A 20,578-nucleotide genomic window follows, 5' to 3' on the forward strand; every position below is an offset into this window, starting at 1 on the left:
GTCAGGGATAAAATTATGAAATAGAAGCATATACATGAATCATTGAAAGAAAGGAATGGAATAGATGAGAAGTTGAAAGATTTTTTCAACTGAAAAGAGAAATTTTATATAAATGTAAAGCATACAGTATTAAATGTGAATAGTAGCTATAGAAGATTATAACTATTGGGTATTTTTTAAAGTTTTCAGGATTATATACTAATATATATATATATATATATATATATATATATATATATATATATATATATATATATGATGTTAGAGAGAGGGAGAGATAGAAACATCAATGATGGGAGAGAAGCATTGATCAGCTGCCTTCTGCACACCCCCTACTGGGGATATATCAGCCAGATGCTCAGGAATCTGCACTGACTTCAGATCTAACCTTGACTTCTAGGTTCATGGGTTGATGCTCCAACACTGAGCCACACGGGCCTCACAGAATTATATATTGTTTAAAGTTGTAGAACATATTGAAATTAGTATCTATCACAATTTATTCAACTATACTTAGATTCTGTTGGTTTGTTTTTGCATTTGGGTATGGAATTGAGAGTTCCTCTCATGACTATCATGAAAGGCAGTGAGTGAAGTTTAGAGGTAAAAGCATGAACTCTAGAACCACATTGTTAAAATCCCAGCTCTGCCATTTACTAGTTGTCTGACTTTGAGGATGCTCTGTCAGTTTCCTAACTAAAATGAGGATATTAATGAAACATGCCACATAGGGATCTTGTCAGAATTACCATGTTAGCAAACAAAAATGAACTTAGATTAATGTTTGGAATGTATTCTGAGATCATTACAGTATAACATAAACCACTAAAGTACTTCTAATTTACTGTTTAAAATGGGTAAGTTAAAAATAGAGTAACTATGAATATATATATAATGTATATATATGCACATATATATACATATATATTCATTTACATTCAATGTGAGAAGATAACATATCATTTTCCAGTGTTGCAATACATCACAGTCCCACAAATTATAAAGAAGACTGTCTATAGTCTCTACTTTTTTGACATGTAATTTACTTAAGACAGTGGGTTATTAGAGCTGAAAAGCTGGCTCATACTTGCTTGAGGGTCAATTGTGGGTACTTCTTCCCAACTCTGAGTTCACTGACCTCACATTTGTGGTCATAGTGGAAGAATGTACTGTATTGCAAGTGGCAGATACTACAAATCAGTGTTTCTTATCTCAGAGAGCTGGTTGTTAAACATTTGCTAGTTTGTATATACCAGTATCTATATAGTTTAATTGTTGTGTTTATATAGGATAATGATATTACTTATAGAAAATTATCTTTCTTATCTGTACTAATAAAAGGGTAATATGCTAATTAGACCGGACATCCTTCCAGATAAAGCCATGGTGGTGGGGCTGAGGCAGGAGGCAGTTAGGGGTGATCAGGCTGTCAAGGGAGGGCAGTTAGGGACCATCAGGATGGCAGGGGAGGGCAGTTAGGGGTGATCAGGCAAGCAGGCAGACTAGCGGTTAGGAGCCAGTGGTCCTGGATTGCGAGAGGGATCCTGGATTGGAGAGGGTGCTGGCTAGGCTGAGGGACCACCCCCCTCATGCACGAATTTTATGCACTGGGCCTCTAGTTCTTTTATATTTTTATTACTTTATTGATAGTATGTAAATCGATGTAGAAACTAAACTATGAACATTAAAAACCTTTGGAAGTTGCCTAGTCGGTGTGGCTCAGTGGTTGAGTGTTGACCCATGAGACAAGAGATCACAGTTTGGATCACATGTCCAGGTTCTAGGCTCCATTTCCAGTGTGGGGTGTGCAGGAGGCAGCCAATCTAAGTGTTTCTCTTATCAACGGGAAGACACCAGGCCCTGCTCCTCCGCCGACTTCGTGTGCGCAGGGCCTGGCATCTTCCCAATCGCCGCGGTGACCATCGGGAAGACCCCATGCCCTGCTCCTCCGCCGGCTCCGTATGTGCAGGGCCTGGCAGCTTCCTGATGACGCAGCACTAAGGAAGCAACCATGCCCTGCTCCCAGTGCTCTGTTTGCTGGTGGGACAGGCCAGACACTCCAGCAGCGGGGCTGAGGGGACTGGGCGCCGCCATCTTGTGGGTATGGGGGCCGACATTTTGTTGCGGAGTGACACCTAATTTGCATATTACTCTATTATTAGATAGGATGAGTATCAAATGAAGGAATGATTAGTTATAGAGAAAAGAAGAAAAAAAATAGAAAGGAATTTCAGAGAAGTGTAAAAATCAATGGGGTTGTCTTTTATTGAAATTTCCAAAACATTCTGTTATCACAGATTCTAATTTTGATGTTATCCTAAGTCACAAAGGAATCAAACTTATCTCTATACATAGATTTTCTTCCAAGCTACTATCTTTTGTATTATTTTAATCCTGAGGAAAATACTAAGGGCTATTTACTCAAGAGCTCTTAAATAATTGTCAGGATTATTTAGAATCATAGCAAGAATGATTTTTGAGTTATCTTATTAATAGCAAGCTCTTCTTTAACAATTCTAGAGAAGAAACACTAGCTGTCTTTAATTTAAAAAATATATATCCTATATAATAAAAGGCTAGTATGGAACGCGACCAAACAGCGGAATAACTGAATGGTGGAACAACTGGTCACTATGACACACACTGACCACCAGGAGGCAGACGCATAACACAGAAGTTTCCCCCTGGTGGTCAGTGCGCTCCCAAGGAGGAGTGCTGCTCAACCAGAAATCCTGAGCCGAGCTCATGGCTGGCGAGCACAGCCCCGGGGACTCCTAGACTGTGAGAGGCCACAGGCCAGGCTGAGGGACCCCTCTTCTCCCAGTGCATGAATTTCGTGCACTGGGCCTCTAGTAATTTATAAAAATATAGAACTGCTATTTAGTTTTTAGCTGTATTTTCTCCTAATGGCTAAGCATATATTTTTAAAGTTTGTGAACTGTAGAAGCAGAAACCGTTTACCTCATTCCCTTCTAGCTTTTGGGGGCTGGTCTAATAAGACATATTAAGAGGAAAACAAATTTAGTTTTACCAGTATATGTACGTGAGCCCCATAAAAACTATAAGATTAAAAGAAACAACTTTTATAACTTTAGACAATCAAACTGTAAATTTGTCAAGAATTGGCAAAACAAATGGATTAGAATTTAAGGTAATAAATTAGTGAGGATTAACAAGGTTTGTTTAGAGCCATCTGGGTCCTAAAATCCCTATTTCTGGTGATAAGGATGCTTTCTATGATCCTCGTATGGATAGGTTACTTTTCATATGAAAGTTTATTTTCTGCATTCAGGAGTACAAAGGAGGGTCAAAGTGTTGTTCCTGTACCAGCTGTTTCATATGTAATGCTAATTCAAAATAAATAGTGTGTCAAAATGGCATATGTCAGCTCTCCTTCAACACATTGCAGTTATATGGGCTTGGATATAAAAATAATTTTTATACTTTTAGATTCAAACTATGTAAACAACTTTTCAGAAGTAACCTTCACCCTGACCTGTCTACTGCCAACTGATATGTGGAAGAAGGGCTCATTTTACACCCACATTTTGGAGCTCTGCCCATTTCTTGGGCATATTCTTGGGAGGGGAGCTGAAATGGGAAGATGGCAGTTAATGGTTTAACATTTATAAAATGTTCAAGTAATGAAGATAGGTAAGCATGTGGACATATAAACTATGATACTATCCTGTCTACTAGTATGTATACTTTTTTTTAGATAGGCAAATGTTTCAAATAAAAATACAATTTCAAGAAGAGAAGAAAAAAAAAAGGAATACTTTTAAAGTGACTTAGACCAAGGCAATCTTGTTACAGCTGTTTTTCTTTCTGAATATAGAAATTTAACAGAATCATGTTGCTAGGATAAGTTTTAAATTTTCAGTCAGTGATATTCCATCTATCATTGGTGAGCAGAAGCAAGACAAACACCCCTGAGGTCTTGGTTAACTGAGTTAGGGTCAAAAGACTCAGGGCAACTCTAAATATGTCGCAATTTTTTTTTCTTTCTCTACTGCAAATACCTGATAAGGCAATGAAAGAGTCTTTAATATATGTATCTATGAGTAAGTTTGGTTAGTGCTTCTAGCCATTTTATTAAATTATAAACTACTTGAATACTGAGTATGTAAATGTTAGATGGCTCTTTTTCCAAGTTTCCTATGACATTGCCTCAAAACTAAAACCAAACTTTGACACGTTTGCCTCAGACTCATTTTAAAACCAGGTCACACATAATTTCATAGTATTTGTTAGAGTCCACATCTTTCTGGCCCCACTCAATACAATCAATATTAAACTTAATATACTTCTAAATATAGAGCAGGTACTGATTGAGTTAGAAACAAGCATTTATCTCTAGTTTGATCACAGAATAGTGGGTGCTTAAACTATTTTACAGAAATCCTTTCACTTCAGATGAAGGAATTGACATATACTCATCTGACGGTTAGACGTCTTATCACCTTTATATGATCACAGTTGAAATATTTTTAGTTTTATAAAAATGTGCTTTGTAAAAAAGAGTGGATTGTGACAATGATTTCATTATCTCTGAGTTATTTTTTAAATATATATCTTTATTGATTTTAGAGAGGAAGGAGAGAGAGGTAGAACCATCAATGATGAGAATCATCCGTCGGCTTTCTCTTGCACATCCCCTACTGGGAATTGAGCCCACAATAGATTCTCTGGCCTTTTCTTTTTCTGTCCCCCTCCCCGCCACTTAAAAACTCACATTTTATAGATCAACACTTTGTAAGAAGTATATTTTTCCAGTATGCGATAAAAACCTACATTATGTATGTTGGTAAATGCACACCCTCTGTTATGCACTTGCCTCTGTTTTATAGAATAGTGACAATGACCCCAAGAGTAGAGAATAGTGAAAGATTTGTAGCTAACAGAGTAAAAATAAAATTAAAAAAAACCAAACACCTTAAGATAGGAAACACTCCACTTTGTTGATCACAGTGACCTGGGGTGACACGTAAGGTGTCAGGTACAGGGCTGAGGAGCATGCAAATGTAGAAACACTGCTTCTGGGATATTAAAACAGTCTCGCCACGTTCAAGGTCATATATAATGTTACTTGTTTAATACCTTTTTCTTAAATTGAGATTGATTCCGTCTTTTGTAAAAGTTCATCCTAAGCAATCATAATTTTAAAATGGGACATTTGATGAACCAGCTGTGTTTGCCAAAATGTAAAAAAAACAACATGGATTTATGTTAAATTAATATTTTTCTCTATATACTCAAACATTTAAACTCATACATTTAAAGTATAATTTTAAGAAATAAAGAAAAATTAAACATATGGGACTACATCAAACTAAAATGTTTTTGCACAGAGAAGGAAACCATCAACAAAACAACAAGACAACCCACTGAATGGGAGAAGATATTTGCAAACCATACAGGCAAAATATATAAGGATCATACAACTTAACACACACATACATACAAAAAAATCCAATATAAAAATGGGCAGGATAGACATTTCACCAAAGAGGACATACCAACGGCCCAAAGACATATGAAAAGATGCTCAGCATCACTAATCATCAGGGAAATGCATATCAACAGGAGACCAGAATATAGTCAACTCTAATGAAAGGCTAGGTAGTTCATCACAAGGAAACAAAACTTTCAAAAAAAGTTTTTAGTATCTATATAACATCATGTATATTAACTAAACTTATTGCAATAATCATTTAATAGTATATGTAAGTCATTATGTTATATTCCTTCAACTTATACATTGCTGTATGTCAGTTATATCTCAATTAAAAAAAACACAGCAACACAAAAACAACTGTTCTCTTGGCAATATATGTCAAATGAAAAAGAGAAAAAGTTGAAACATAACTCCCATTACTTTTACAAGTACACTCTTCTTAGCAATTGTAGCTTTTTAGAGTCCCAAATAATGGAGAAACAAAATAAAACAAGTTTCATTTAGAAATTTGGAATACTAGGTTATTATTTTGTTGTTGTTGTTGTTGTTGATCCTCACCATTGAGACTGGAAAGAGGGATTGAGGGAGGGCAGAGAGAGGAGAGAGAGAGAACCATCTACGTGAGAGAGATCCATGGATTGGTTGCCTCCTGCACATGCCCCCACCAGGGCCAGAGATGATACCTGCAACTCAGGACCCTTTGGTGCTAGGGCCGATGCTCTATCCACTGAGCCACATCAACCAGGGCACACGATTATTTTAATGATGTCAGCAGACTACATGGAGATAAAATGCTCTCACAAAACTTTATAATAGAACAAATTATGTGAGACATGCAAAAATATTTCTTTAATCAGAGTACAGCAGACCTAGCAGGTTTTATTTTCTTTTCTTCCCTTATTTTCCTCTTCATTTTTCTATAATGAGGTATGTTCTTAAAATAACCCAAATTTATCTAATAAACCTAAATTGCTTAAAGCATAAAAAAAATGTTGGGTTGGAGAATCAAAGATCATCTTTATTTGCTAATTGGCCTTCTCAAAGAGAAGAAAACTTTATTGTATCTTCCTAATAGGAGGTAGGTCCGCATATTGGAGCAAGCCTCCTCTGGAAGTTATGCTCCTAGCCTCCCACCGTGACTGGGATATAGAAGCTCTATCATCCTTCATGATTATATTTCAAAGAGATGATTCCTAGGTCATTGAGAAGAGTCTTGGATCATAAAACTGGCAAAAGTGTGAGCTGGGATGAACCATAGGGGTGCATATAGCTTTTTGAATTAATGTTTTAATTTTCTTCCGATAAATAGCCAGCCAGAAGTAGAACTAATAGTTGGGTTCTGTTGTAGTTCTATTCTTATTTTTTTTTGAATCTTTATAATAATATTCTAATAACTATACTGTGAAAGATGGTTGCTAGACTTACTGTCATGGTGATTATAATCTGTATATAAATGTGGAATCCTGTTGTAACTAAAACTGAAATAAAATTGTATGTCAACTATACTTCAAGAAAAATTGAGCTGGGAGAAGATTCACATTTCAAAGGGGCCGAGAAAATTTTTCAATTGCAAGTTTTCTAAAGTAAACGCTCTGGGAAAATAGAGGCCAGGTGACTGTCATCAGAAGCACCTGTCCGGAGTTTAGCCAACGTGAGGGAAACATTAGTCCATTGTGTTGTTTGTTCGTTTTTCTTTTTTTCTCTCTCACAGGATCGTGCACAAAATCTGAATGAACGGCGAACCACCACCACCACCCTCACAGTGGATGTTCTGGATGGAGATGACTTGGGTCCAATGTTTCTTCCTTGTGTCCTGGTGCCAAACACACGTGATTGCCGTCCGCTCACCTATCAAGCTGCCATACCTGAGCTGAGAACTCCGGTAAATACACCATATTCTTTTCCTCTTCACTTTCACCTCTTTGACCCCAGTGAGATTCTGATCAAGTATTTTTCAGACAGTAAGTGAGGATAGCAAACTTCGCTCTATGGGTGTTGAAAATATTGATGCCCAAAGCCTGTTTTGGAGACGATGTGCAAACTCTTGGTCACGATGCATAATTATGTTATTTTACAAAGTAGAAAGTACGTTATGGAGCAACAGCTCATTTTGCACTGAGTTCAGTTCCCAATATGTTCTGTGAAACTCTGAAAACTAACTCCAGCATTTCCTTAAATTTGCATGTAAAAATGCAGTCCTAAATCAGAGGACACACAGGTCAAAAAGATATTCTTTAGCCTCTTTAGGTTCTGAATTGTTAGTGGAGATTATGCTTGGCTATTTGGAGATGGAAGCTAATGAATCCTGAATGCAAATATTATCCCTTAAATATATATTTTATTAAAGAATTAGGAAGGTAAGGTATGAATACATATTTTCTACACTTGATTCTGCAACTGACTTACTAAGTTCTAAAGGGGCTACATTAATGATGGAAAACATTAAACTTTTATTTGACATGCTTAATTGAAATAATGAGAAAAATTAATACTTTCAGTATTATTTTATTTTTCTGAGTTAATGTATATAGCTGGTGTACCAGTGAGATCCCAAGAGAAGGACACACTGTTATAATAATGACTCAAATCAATGATCTGTCTGACTGTCTAACAGTGCTTGATGTATTGAAAGAAGTAACAGAAGACAGAGGTTGCATTGGGAAACACTGGGTTGATTTCATAAAGGATTTTTGAGCCTCCCTTCCTCTTTCTTCCAGATTACAGATTAAGCATCTTTCATAGTTTTATACCTTCATGCTAAAGACAAGGTATGCTCCAGATTTGGGGTAAAAAATATAAATTATAATAATGACTAATAGTTCAGTTCATCATAAACTGTACTAAACTCTATAAAAATATTAAGTGCAATCCATTTGCATAGTAACCATTGTTATGGTAATGTTACAGATGAGCTTTCTGAGGTACAAAGTTTAAGTGGCCAAACTTTCTGTGGCCTTACAACTAACAAGTGAAAATTGTTTTCTTTTAAAATCATGCATCTTGAATTAAATGTTATGCTCTAAATTCTAAGATGATCAAATTTTATGCTTCATCATAATTTTAACGGATTGACCCATTCTTTAACATTCTGTGAAACAAAGAGGATTTTAATTTTACATACTTAACTAATTATGGCAAATATTTATCCATTAAAGGTATATTTTTATTGTCAAAAATGTAAATATGCATACTTGCAAAATTAGGCAATTGTTCTGATTATTTATGGCTGCATAACAAATCACCTAAACTTAATGGCTTCAATAAGAATTTTCAAATTTACTCAGCTGCAATTTTGGCAGACTTGAAGGAAAGCCTCATTCTTGCTCCACATAGAATCACCTGGGGCACTTTGACTGAGTGCTGGGTCCCACTTTCAGAGTGGTTAACCTCCTAGCATGTTGATTCTGGCTATTGTCACAAGCTCAAGCATGGCTGTGAACTCCAGGCTTTATTGCCACTGCCTGTGGGCCTCTCCTAGGCTCTCTGAGTTCCCTCCCAGCCAGGCGCTGGGTTCCAAGAACAAATGCCCCAAGAGAATTAGGCAGCAGTTTTATGAACAAGCCTTGTAATTTGCTTTGCTCTTCTGCTGTTGGCAAACCGCTGCCATATTCAAGAAATAGAATGATATGCCATCCCATAATGGGACATGTGCCTCAATCACACACAAGAAGAATACATGGGGAAAGAAATTTTACTGTGGCAATCTTTGGAAAATAAAATCAGTCATTGCCTGGCCGGTGTGGCTCAGTGATTGAGCATCTGCCTATGAATCAGGAGGTCATGGTTCGATTCCCGGTCAGGGCACATGCCCCGGTTGTGGGATCAATCCCAGTGACCAGTGTGCAGGAGGCAGCCGATCAATGATTCTCATCATTAATGTTTCTATCTCTCTCTCCCTCTCCCTTCCTTTCTGAAATAAAATGTGTGTGTTTTTTAATCAGTCATAATGCTGATAATGAGTTTCCCTGTGTTCTTCCACATGCTATCTTGAAACCCCTCTGATTACTATGGTTTAAGAAGTGGAGCTAGTTTTTGAGTTTCATATTCAGATTGCTGTGTTTATCTCATTCTTTTCTTTTCCTTTATATATTTTGCTAAAATTGCTGGAAATTTCAATAAGTAAGATCTTGCTATTTAGAGCTAGAGGACTAACCATTTATGTCAGCTTAACAGGACATGATGACTCTAATTACATACTTGCTGATCCTTTCCTGAATTAATTCTTTAAATTTTGAAGCTTTGACACCTGCTCACCTTCTTTGTGAAATTTTCCACCAATTACCTCAGTGGTATTTTTGACTTGAGAAACCACTCTAAGTTTCACTACAATGCTTGCAAAATTTATGAGCTCAGAAAAACTTTGAAAGGTAGACTAATACAGTTTTTCACTCACAAAGCAGGACATATTAAAAATTAAAATCTACTGTTTATTGAAATGCAAATAATCATGTGTTTAGAGATAAACTTATCTAATAAGTGTTTTACATGTTTTTCTACTACTGAAAATTATCTTCAAAAAAATTAATGTCTTTACAAAGACTAAGATTAATATTATATTGAATATGTAAATATATAAATCTGGTGTCTCAAGGGTTCTAAAGTGAATTTTAGTCCTATGCTAATTATTATTTCTTTACTAGAGGCCCGGTGCACAAATTCATGCACCAATGGGGTCTGTCGGCCTGGCTTGCAGGATCGGGCCGAAATCGGCTCTCTGACATCCCCCGAGGTGTCCCAGATTGAGAGAGGGTGCAGGCCAGGCTGACAGACCCCAGCAGTGCACAAATGGGGTCAGGGAGGGACATGGGAGGTTGGCCAGCAAGGGAGGGACCACGGGAGGGCTCCAGGGCATGTCCAGCCTGTATACCAGTAGCTCAGTCCCAATAGGCTGGACCCCAACAGGAAGCTAACCTACCAGTCGGAGTGTCTGTCCCCTAGTGGTCAGTGCACATCATAGCGACTGGTTGACTGCCCCCTCGTGGCCAGTGCATGTCATAGTGAGTGATTAAGTGGCCTTAGCATATCATTAGCATATTACACTTTAATTGGTTGAATGGTCGACCGGACAAAGCATATTAGGCTTTGATTACTAGTATGTAGGATTATTTTGATAAGTATCTATTTGACCCTAATGGATGTTGTATTGTATGCTACTTGAGGAGACTTGACAACTAAGATGAGATAAAATCCTTCTCATACTTGTATATTGTTCGTATTCTCACTTTCTGACTCTTTTAAAGTTATTATCCCTAAGTAGTTGAGTTTTTCTCATACCGTGAGAAAATTCTGCAGAATTTGGAGAGTATAGAATCCATACCTCTATGTTCTCCATTTTCTACTGAAGCACAGAGACATAGTAAACCCTTATTCACTTTTCTTTTTTTTCAGAATTGAACAGGTGTATACTGGTTGGTTGGTTGGTTGGTTGTTGGTTTGTTTGTTTTTCTGAGTAATTTGTTCCTGTATTAAAATGAAAATATTGGCATACTATCTGTGTCTACTGTGTATACCTTCCTTTATTTACTGTGCCTGCATTAGTTGTCTACCAGACAAGTCAATTAGCAGATAGAAAACACATTCTGAGTTTTTCTCCAGCCCTGTTTTAAAGCCTGGGGTTGGATACCAGGATTGTTTAGCTACGAATACCCCCACTGTGGTCTTTGCCATAAAGAACTCCAGTTTTCATGTAACTGTCGAACCTACCTCCTCTGCTTTATTGATGGTGCTCTCTCCTTCCAGGGAAGCTTTCTCAGTTATTACAAGAGTGGTGGTGATTTGCAGTGATGTACAACATAATTACCTTTTGGTTCATGCTCATTAAATGTGTTACAATCTGGGAACTCCCTCCTCTCTTGTGTTTTATTAAACTACTGGTTCTTTTCCTCCCCATGATGGCCCCGGGTTTCTCCTCTTAAATCATCAATGCCTTTTTTTAAAACTGAATTGCTCTTGGATTGATTGATTGACTCATTCATTATTAAGTCTTAGGGATACATTTAGATTTCTATCCTTTACAACTTTTTTGTAAACTAAACCTATATCAGTAAGTGTTATTTTCTCACTGTAGGGATGATCTAGATATATTTTCTGACTTGGAATCTCTCATGAATTTCAGCTTATCTTTACTACCTTTTCTATATGCTTTTAACTATATTTCCCATAAATGCTGCATTATTTTTTCTGATGCATTCTAATAAATCCATGCTTATTCTCATGTTACTTGTTACTGATTTGGGGGTCGTTGTTGATTTGGACCTAGTCTTCCATGACCCCCTAACCCAAACTCAATCAACCTCCAAAGATACTTTCTACACTGCCTATAAAATGCCACTCAAATATGTTGGCTGACTACACAGCCAAAATACCCATTTACAGATATACTCTCAACTCTGGACCCCCCAGCCTCTGGTCTCTCCCACTTTCAAATAGCATCTCACTGAAGGCAGTTATTTTTTTTTGAAATATAATTGTGATCTGAGTGCTTATAGATTAAAATTTTTTTTAAACTTTATTTTTTTTATTATACACCAAGTAAGCCCCAAGCTTTTAGCATCTCATTCAAAGTAATTTTATTTCTGACCACTTTGTAATCTCATCTCTAATTTGCATGATGCAACTTGTCTTGAAACACAGAGCTTTGTATGTATATACTTAACTTCTATAAGAATTACCCTCCCTTTTCTTCACTGTCTTTCACATATTAAGATATTTGTTATTCAAGTTTCTGAAATAATAGGTTTTCAAAATTAAACTTTTCTCTGTGTTCTCATTTATTCCTGCTATAAGTACTGAAATTCTTGTGTTATAGTTGTTTACTTGTTTCTCTTTCACTAGACCATATGTTTTTGAATTTTCTATTTGTCATTATATCCTGAGAACCCAGTCAGGTCACATAGTAAATGTTCAATGTATGTTGAATTGAATTAAATCATTGATTATAAGTTCAAGAAATATATATTGTTAACTGAGCTACTGCATATAAATAAGCATGGCTTTTGATTGCTCACTCAGAATAGAGTGTATTTATCATAAATATGCAGATATAAAGATTGCATACATATTTATTATATAACAAATAATATACTTATATATTATTTATATTCATACTATTTATTTTAATACTTATACATAATAAAATATGTTTATTATAATTATATAACCTCCAAATAATATGCAAAATATATATAAATATATATATATGTATTTATACTTAATTTTAATATGCTCTTAATGTTTTCAAATAAGAATAAGGTGGCAAGCATTACCATACTTGGCCATTGTCTAGTCAAGGATACCCTTCAAATAGGAGTCTAATAGGTGGTTTAGATGAAGTAAACATATTTCCCAGTTGCCATATAGAGCCCCAGTTTAAAATTATTATACCAGCATATTACCTTCATAATACCTTCTTTTCCATAATGTTACAAATATTAAATTGCATCCTCCCTCAGACATTAAGCTAGTTAGTTTCAAAATGTATATTATGGTGCTCTTTTTGGGCCAGCATTGTGATGGATGGAGAACAAAACAATTGATAATTTTCAAATTGCCCATAACTTTTTTAAAGAGAAGATTTTTCTCAAAGTAGGTTGAAAAGAAAAATAACATATAACTATAGTAAAAAATGCATTATCTGCCATTTTTCATCTCACCAACAATCATACCCACATACTACCAGCAGTAAATGATCACAGAAATTTTAGATCCAAGTTGGGAAAATAATGGCTAAACACCAAGAAAATATATAAAAACTAGAATTCATCAAACATTGTCTAGAGTTTGAAATTATATAATAGTAATTCTGAAAATGGTGTATGACATTATAGTAGAACCGACAGATCATTTATTCCTTTTATCTCTAGTCAAAATTTATGTTGAATAGGCACAACCAATATAAAAATGTCAATCACTAGACCATATGAAGATATTTTCATTTTTGTGGAACAATTAAAGTATGAAAAACAAAAGGAAGAACTGAATTTATTGATATTAAAGGAACAAATTCACCATTCTGCTCAGTAATAAGATGGAAATCCAACTCTTTTTACAAAATATTAGTTTTTCAAAATAATTATTTTTCAAAATATTTATTAATTTATTTCTTTTTAGAGAGAGTAAAAGGGAGGGAGAGAGAGGAAAGGAGAGACAAACATCAATGTGTCTTGGGTGCCTCCTGCATGTGCCCTGCCCAGGGTTGGAACCCACAACCCAGGTATGTGCCCTTGACTGGGAATCAAACCCGTGACTCTGGTGTGTGGGCTGATGCTCTATCCACTGAGCTACACAGGCCAGGGCTCAAAATATCATTTTAAATTAACTTTAGACATGTGTTTTCTATGAAACACACATTAAGAGAAAAGGCAGTCACTCAATTTGGACTTAATATTTGTAACTTAACATAAGCATTTCTTCTGGAACTCCCTCATAACTTACTAAACTGTGTAGAAACAAATTTCAAAGGTGTTCACTATCATAATATAGAGTGATATGTAAAATCCAAGTCCAAGTTGAGATCTGTGTGATGTTGTGAATGTTGTTTAATGTCTCTAAACCTCAATTTGGATTTGTTATCTCTAAAATGGGGAGAAAAATATCTAATATATGGGATTTTTATACTAGAAAAGTTTCATATATCACACTTAACTTGTTTCTAGCAAATACTATGAATCTAATAATATTAGCTATGCTATTATTATTTTATTGCTATTATAATTAATGTAATTTCTTCTCTGGCTGGGTTTTTTACCCTGAAATTTATGGGAGGTAGTAGCTAATTCAAATTAGTTATTGAATAGCTATGTTTAATTGAGATCTCTTTTGTGATAGCCTAATTTATTCTGATTATGCTAGTCGTAATTAATTCAGTATGAGTTTGGTCCTGTAAAAGAATGCAATGCCTTTATTGAGAAGAACAGTAGAGGCCCTATCTTTTAATAAACAGGTTTGGCATAGTCACTGCTTGTGCTGAATTAATTATGCAATATATTATCGCTTTGGGAAGAGGCAGCAGCTGATGTAAAATGCCACAAGGTAATACTGTGAGCCAAAAATATATCAATGAATCAAATTTTAAATGTCCTCCAGGGAAGCAAGTATCCTGCTCCCTTTCTTTCTTATTTTATGAATTCAAAAACAATGACTATCAATAAAGTTTTCAAACTGTCACACAAAACTTGCAGTTCTCCAGAGGCACCCCGGGGCTTCTACTGCTAATAAAGATAGGACTTCCACTCGCAATAATATTTAAAATTCTGCTTTTGTCCCACTTGCTAATTTAGAAAGTTTTTCATTATTTGCTTTAATTAAAATAAGTATTGGCTGCTAATTGTAAATTATACAGAAAATATTTTAAAAATTATATACACTGAAAATTGCAACCCTCAATTCCCATAATAGCCATTATTAATTTGATGCTTGTCTTTCCAACTATCTAAAGCCTGTTTGAAACAATTATAGTTTATTTCATTTCAAACAAACAAATGAGTTTGACCTACATACAAGTGAACTATTAGATGTTCACTAGGCTGATAGTAATTTGTTTAAAGGGATTAGCCACTGGAGATTGGAGAATTATGTATTTTGTGTGGAGGGGCAGGATCTTGTTGTCTGGCTGGGACAAAAAGGATAGGATATACTTCTTCTGCTCTCTACTCAAATGCATATTCAAGCGAGAAAATATCTAATTGATTGAGCTTGAATAGAGGGGATCGGAGTCTGTGATAGTTAATTTTATATGTCAACTTAGCTAGTCCATGGTACCCAAATAGTTGATTCAACATATTTGGATGTTCCTGTAAAGGCATCCTGGAGATGAAAATACAATTTAAATTAGTAGACTGAGTAAAGCAAATTATCCTCCATAATGTTGGTGGGCTTCATCCAATCAGTTGAAGGCCTTACGAGAAAAGACTAACCTCCCCCAAAGAAGAGAGAATTCTGCTAGGAGAGTGCCTTCAGACTTGAAATGTAATGTGAGTTTTTCCCTGGGTCTCTAGCCTGCCAACTTACTTTGCAGACATTGAACTTGCCATCTTCCACATGAGCCAATTATTTAATATGAATCTATTTCAGCCTCTCCATCTAGATAGGTAGATGATTGATAGATAGATAGATAGATAGATAGATAGATAGATAGATAGATGATAGATAATAGATAGATGATAGATAGATAGATAGATAGATAGATAGATAGATAGATAGATAGACAGACACAGATAGATACACACACATACACATACACATGCACATACTATTGGTTTCGTTTCTCTGGACCACTCTAATACAGATCCCCTGATGAAATTGTGTCCTATGGCAAAGGTAATTTTTCTAAGAAAACCAAGATACTGTAAAGAAGGGTAAGTGGATTCTGAAACCCCAAATAGTAGGGCAAATATATAAATATATAATCAAATCATCACAAATTCTTGCCTGGATTTCTGCAATAGCTGTGTGTCACTCTGCTTGAAATCTCATCAGAATGTTATTAACAAACTAGTGGCCCGGTGCACGAAATTCGTGCATGGGGGGTTGTTCTTCAACCCGGCCTGCACCCTCTCCAATCTGGGACCTCTCGAAGGATGTCCTACTGCCGGTTTACAGGGATCGGGCCTAAACCGGTAGTCAGACATCCCTCTCGCAATCCGGGACTGCTGGCTCCTAACCACTCACCTGCCTGCCTGCCTGCCTGATTGCCACTAACCACTCTGCCTACCAGCCTGCTTGCCCCCAACTTCCCCCCGCTGCCGGTCTGCTCGCCCCTAAATGCCCCCCCGCCAGCCTGATTACCCCCAACTTCCCCCTGTGCCAGTGTGCTTGCCCCCAGCTGCCTCCCCTGCTGGCCTGCTCACCCCCAAAAGACCCCCTGCTGGCCTGCTCGGCCCCACCTTTCCCTCTCCACTGGCCTGCTTGCCCCCAACTGCCCCCCTGCTGGCCTGCTCACTCCAAACTGCCCCCCCCCCGCTCTCCTGATCACCTTCAACTGACCCCCACTGATGGCCTGCTTGCCCCCAACTGGCCCCCCTGCTGGTCTGCTTACCCCCAATGGCCCTGTCCCCCACCAGCCTGATAACCCACAACTGCCCTCCCCTCTTGGCCTCTAACCGCCTCTACCTCAGTCCCACCACCATGGCTTTGTCCAGAAGAACGTCCGGAAGGTCTCCCAGTCTAATTAGTATATTACCCTTTTATTAGTATAGATAGAGGCCTGGTGCACGGGTGGGGGCCGGCTGGTTTTCCCTGAAGGGTGTCCCAGATCAGGGTGGGGGTCCCGCTGGGGTGCCTGGCCAGCCTGGGTGAGGGGCTAATGGCTGTTTGCAGGCTGGCCAAGCCCCCCAGCAGGGACCCTCACCCCATGGGGGTGTGGCCAGCCTGGGTGAAGAGCTGAGGGCTATTTTCAGGCTGGCCACACCCTCTTCAGGGTGGGGGTCCCCGTTGGGATGCCTGGCCAGCCTGGGTGAGGGGCTGATTGCTGTTTGCAGGCTGGTCACAGCCCCTTCAGGGTGGGGGGTCCCGCTGGAGTGCCTGGGTGAGGGGCTGATGGCTATTTGCAGGCTGGCCATGGCCCCCAGCAACCCAAGCTCCCAGCCCCTCCTTTTTTGCTTTTTTTTTTTTTTTCAGCACCTTGAGCAGAGGCCAGGGCTGGCTGGATGCAGGTACCTGGGATTTATTTATCTTCTATAATTGAAACTTTGTAGCCTGGAGCGGAGGGCAGGGCCGGCTAGGGCAGGCGGCAAGCTTGGCTCCCTCCATCGCCGGGGGCAACCCAAGTCTCCTGCTCGCTCCAGCTCCGTGGCTGCCGCCATCTTGGTTGGGTTAATTTGCATAATCACTCCTGATTGGCTGGTGGGGGTGGTTTGTGGGTGTAGCGGAGGTACGGTCAATTTGCATTTTTCTCTTTTATTAGATAGGATTGACATCAGATCCTGTCACTTCCCTCCTTCAAGTTGACAATAGTTTCTTATTAAATGATCATTATTAGGTATCTTTCTATAACATCCTATACAGCCCTGCACAGCCCTTTATCCTTGATTGCTGTAGGTTAAATGCTTGTGTCACCCCCAAATTCATTTGATGAAATGTAACCCCAAGGTAATGGGTATTTGGAAGTGGGGCCCTTGGGAAGTGATTAGGTAATGAGAGTAGACCCCTCATAAAAGGGACTCCAGAGAGACCCTCCTCTCTTGCACCATGTGAGGTCACAGTGAGATTACCATCTATGAACCAGGAAGTGGGTCCTCACCAGACACTGATTCTGCCAGTACCTTGATCTTGGAACTCCCAGCCTCCAGAACTGTGAGAAACAAATTTGTGTTGTTTATAATCCTCCCAGTTCATGGTATTCTATTATAGCAGCTCAAACAGACTAAGACACTGACCCCATCCCTACTCTCTCTCACCCGCTCCCTCACCTTCTTTCTGTCTTTGAACATGCCAGGCTCTTTCAGCTGAGGACATAAGCCTTCATGTGCTACTTTCCGGAATATTCTCACACATTCCTTTGTTTAGTTCTTCTTGATTAAAATGAATACTGAAGGACATGATCTTGATTTTTTATTAGTTTAAACTATGTTCATGCTTATATGTGGCCAAAAGATGAAAATGAAATGGGTAGTTCAACTCAGTCAGGTCACCAGAAAAATAATTAAGTAAATAATACTAGGAAAAATGATAACTTCAGTTTGTAAGGTTATTTACATACAGCTTCGGTTTTTAGAAACTATAGTATACACAGTTGGCTTTTAGGTAAATCTTGGTTTTTTTAATAAAGCTTTTTCTAAAAATCTATTATTTTCTACTGTGATAGCTCCAAACGAATTTGATTTGTTTATTAACGTGGTCTGCAAAGATACTCTTAGAGAAGGGAAGTAAATAGACCATGAGCCAAGCAACTGATTTATTTACTTCCCAAATAATGTTAGCTCATGATACCTTTAAGACCTTTACAGGAAATCTTATATCAGCCTCTGTCACCTTTTGCCCCTGCTTCTACTTTTGGTTCCTTCGAGCCATTATTCACACAGCAGAGTAACTTTTAAAAGCATACATCAGTTCAAGTTACTTTCCTGCTTAAAGTATTCCAGTGGCTTCTGATCAAGGTGAAAATAAAATCCTGACAGCACAAGGGATTTACAAGGCCACACAAGATTTCACTTCTACCTATTATCTCCTTTCCTGCAGGACTTTTCCCTTGTTGCTTGGAACTTCTGAGTCTCTCTCTCTCTCTCTCTCTCTCTCTCTCTCTCTCTTTTAAATTTTCTTTATTGATTAAGGTATTACATATGTGTCCTTCTCCCCCTCCCCTTGCCCACCCACACCCACCGCTCATGCCCCCATCCCCCTGGTGTCTGTGTCCATTGATTATGCTTATATGCATGCATACAAGTCCTTCAATTGATCTCTCCCCCTTACCCCCACCCTCTGCTACCTTCCCTCTGAAGTTTGATGGTCTGATAGGTGCTTCTCTGTCTCTGTTTTTGTTCATCAGTTTATGTTGTTCATTATGTTCCAAAAATGAGTGAGATCATGTGATATTTATCTTTCTCTGACTGGCTTATTTCACTTAGCATAATGCTCTCCAGGTCCATCCATGCTGTTTCAAATGGTAGGAGTTCCTTCCTTTTTACAATAGCGTAGTATTCCATTGTTTAGATGTACCACAGTTTTTTAATCCACTCATCTGTTGATGAGTACTTAGGCTGTCTCTCTCTTCATGTGCAGATTTTGCTGTTTACTGTGTTGTAAGACACTTTTGTCAGACCTTCCAATGGTTGACACATTCTTATCAATCAAATTCAGGTTTCATAAAAAATATCACATCTTCAAAGAGACATTTCCCTACAACCCTCCCTCATGTTGAATTTCTTCAAAGAACAACTAATTCATACAGGGTAATTGAGTGGTTTTATTTGTTTTCAATTGCTACAGAAAGGCAAATACAATTTATAATAGCTCTGTTATATCTCCAGTGAGTCCTTGAAGCTCCTAGCTATTTTGTGGCAACCTTGATGACTTAAGTTGTGACAATGATATATGTTAGTAAATAATGCACAAGGTAAATGTTTTTATATTAGTGAAATTGAAAAAATCTTTAATGTCAAGATAATCAAAGAATAATTATTATAGGTACTATAAATACTTATATTGATAATGTCAAAGAGTTGTAATAAATACCTAAAGAATTCTAAATCCCCAGTTAATAAGATCTTGGAAGATAACTTATCTGAAGACATACACAATGAAGAAAACACTAATTCCTAAAAAATATATATTTTAAGGTGACATTTTTACATTAGAGGAAAAGGAGGAACTGTGAAGTGATTTAAATATGTCTCTGCCAGCTAGCATCTCTTTCATATGATTTGGGTGTCTTATGAAGAGTTCACATTTATCAGCCTGGCATACATGCAATGGCTGAAGAGTTATTTTAAACTTCCTACTCTGAACACTTATTTCTCAGTGTGATTGCTTTGTAATGGATTATCAGAAATAAGGAATTTTTTGGATTGTATTCTTGGGTTATAAATATGTTCTGTGTTCCTCTAAGCAAGTTTATACCACATACTGTCTAAAGACAGTATATATCAGATTGATGACTCACATTGGATCCTTATAAATTATGTTTTGTTGTATACATTGGAAAATATCCTACTAAAAAGAATGTGTCATATGACTTTCACTTGTGTGCCTTTAGATTGTTGAGTCCTAATTATTTTTACTATAAAATAGCAATACATTTCCACGTGTTGAAAACTTTAGAGGAATTTAGGCACACATGCACAAAAGAGAGTAAGAGAATATCTACTTTCAAAATAATTGTGCCCCAAACATTGGTTTGTAATTAGTTGTTTAGAACGTGGATTTTCTTCTAAAAACAATGTTATTAATGATAATTAGGGAAACATTCTAGAACATATAAGTTAATTTATCTTCAGAGTATTTTTCTAAATCTGTAGAAATATAGAGGCATTTTTTTCTTGGGGAAAGAAAATACACATAGAGATTCATTCAGTTTGGAGAGACAGCAGTAAATTTACCTCAGCAACTCTGAGTCATAATTGCCCTTGTATTGTACTGGTGGGTGGTGGGAGCAGCTCTGAGCCAAGGATAACCATTTCTTCAAGC

At 37.4% G+C, this 20,578-nt stretch overlaps 1 protein-coding gene across 1 annotated transcript in view; it reads left to right on the forward strand.

Annotated features, from left to right (window-relative positions):
* Window positions 1-20,578, forward strand: part of PCDH15 (protocadherin related 15) — a gene marked incomplete at its 3' end in the record, with an annotated part of 650,107 nt that overhangs the window by 276,243 nt on the left and 353,286 nt on the right. Inside the window, exon 8 of the mRNA XM_079793021.1 lies at window positions 7,170-7,340. Coding sequence (XP_079649147.1) covers window positions 7,170-7,340 — 171 coding nt within the window. The remainder of the gene's footprint in view (window positions 1-7,169; window positions 7,341-20,578) is intronic.

Source organism: Cnephaeus nilssonii, assembly GCF_951640355.1.
Source record: "Cnephaeus nilssonii genome assembly, chromosome: 16".
In the NCBI taxonomy this organism is placed as follows: domain Eukaryota; kingdom Metazoa; phylum Chordata; class Mammalia; order Chiroptera; family Vespertilionidae; genus Cnephaeus; species Cnephaeus nilssonii.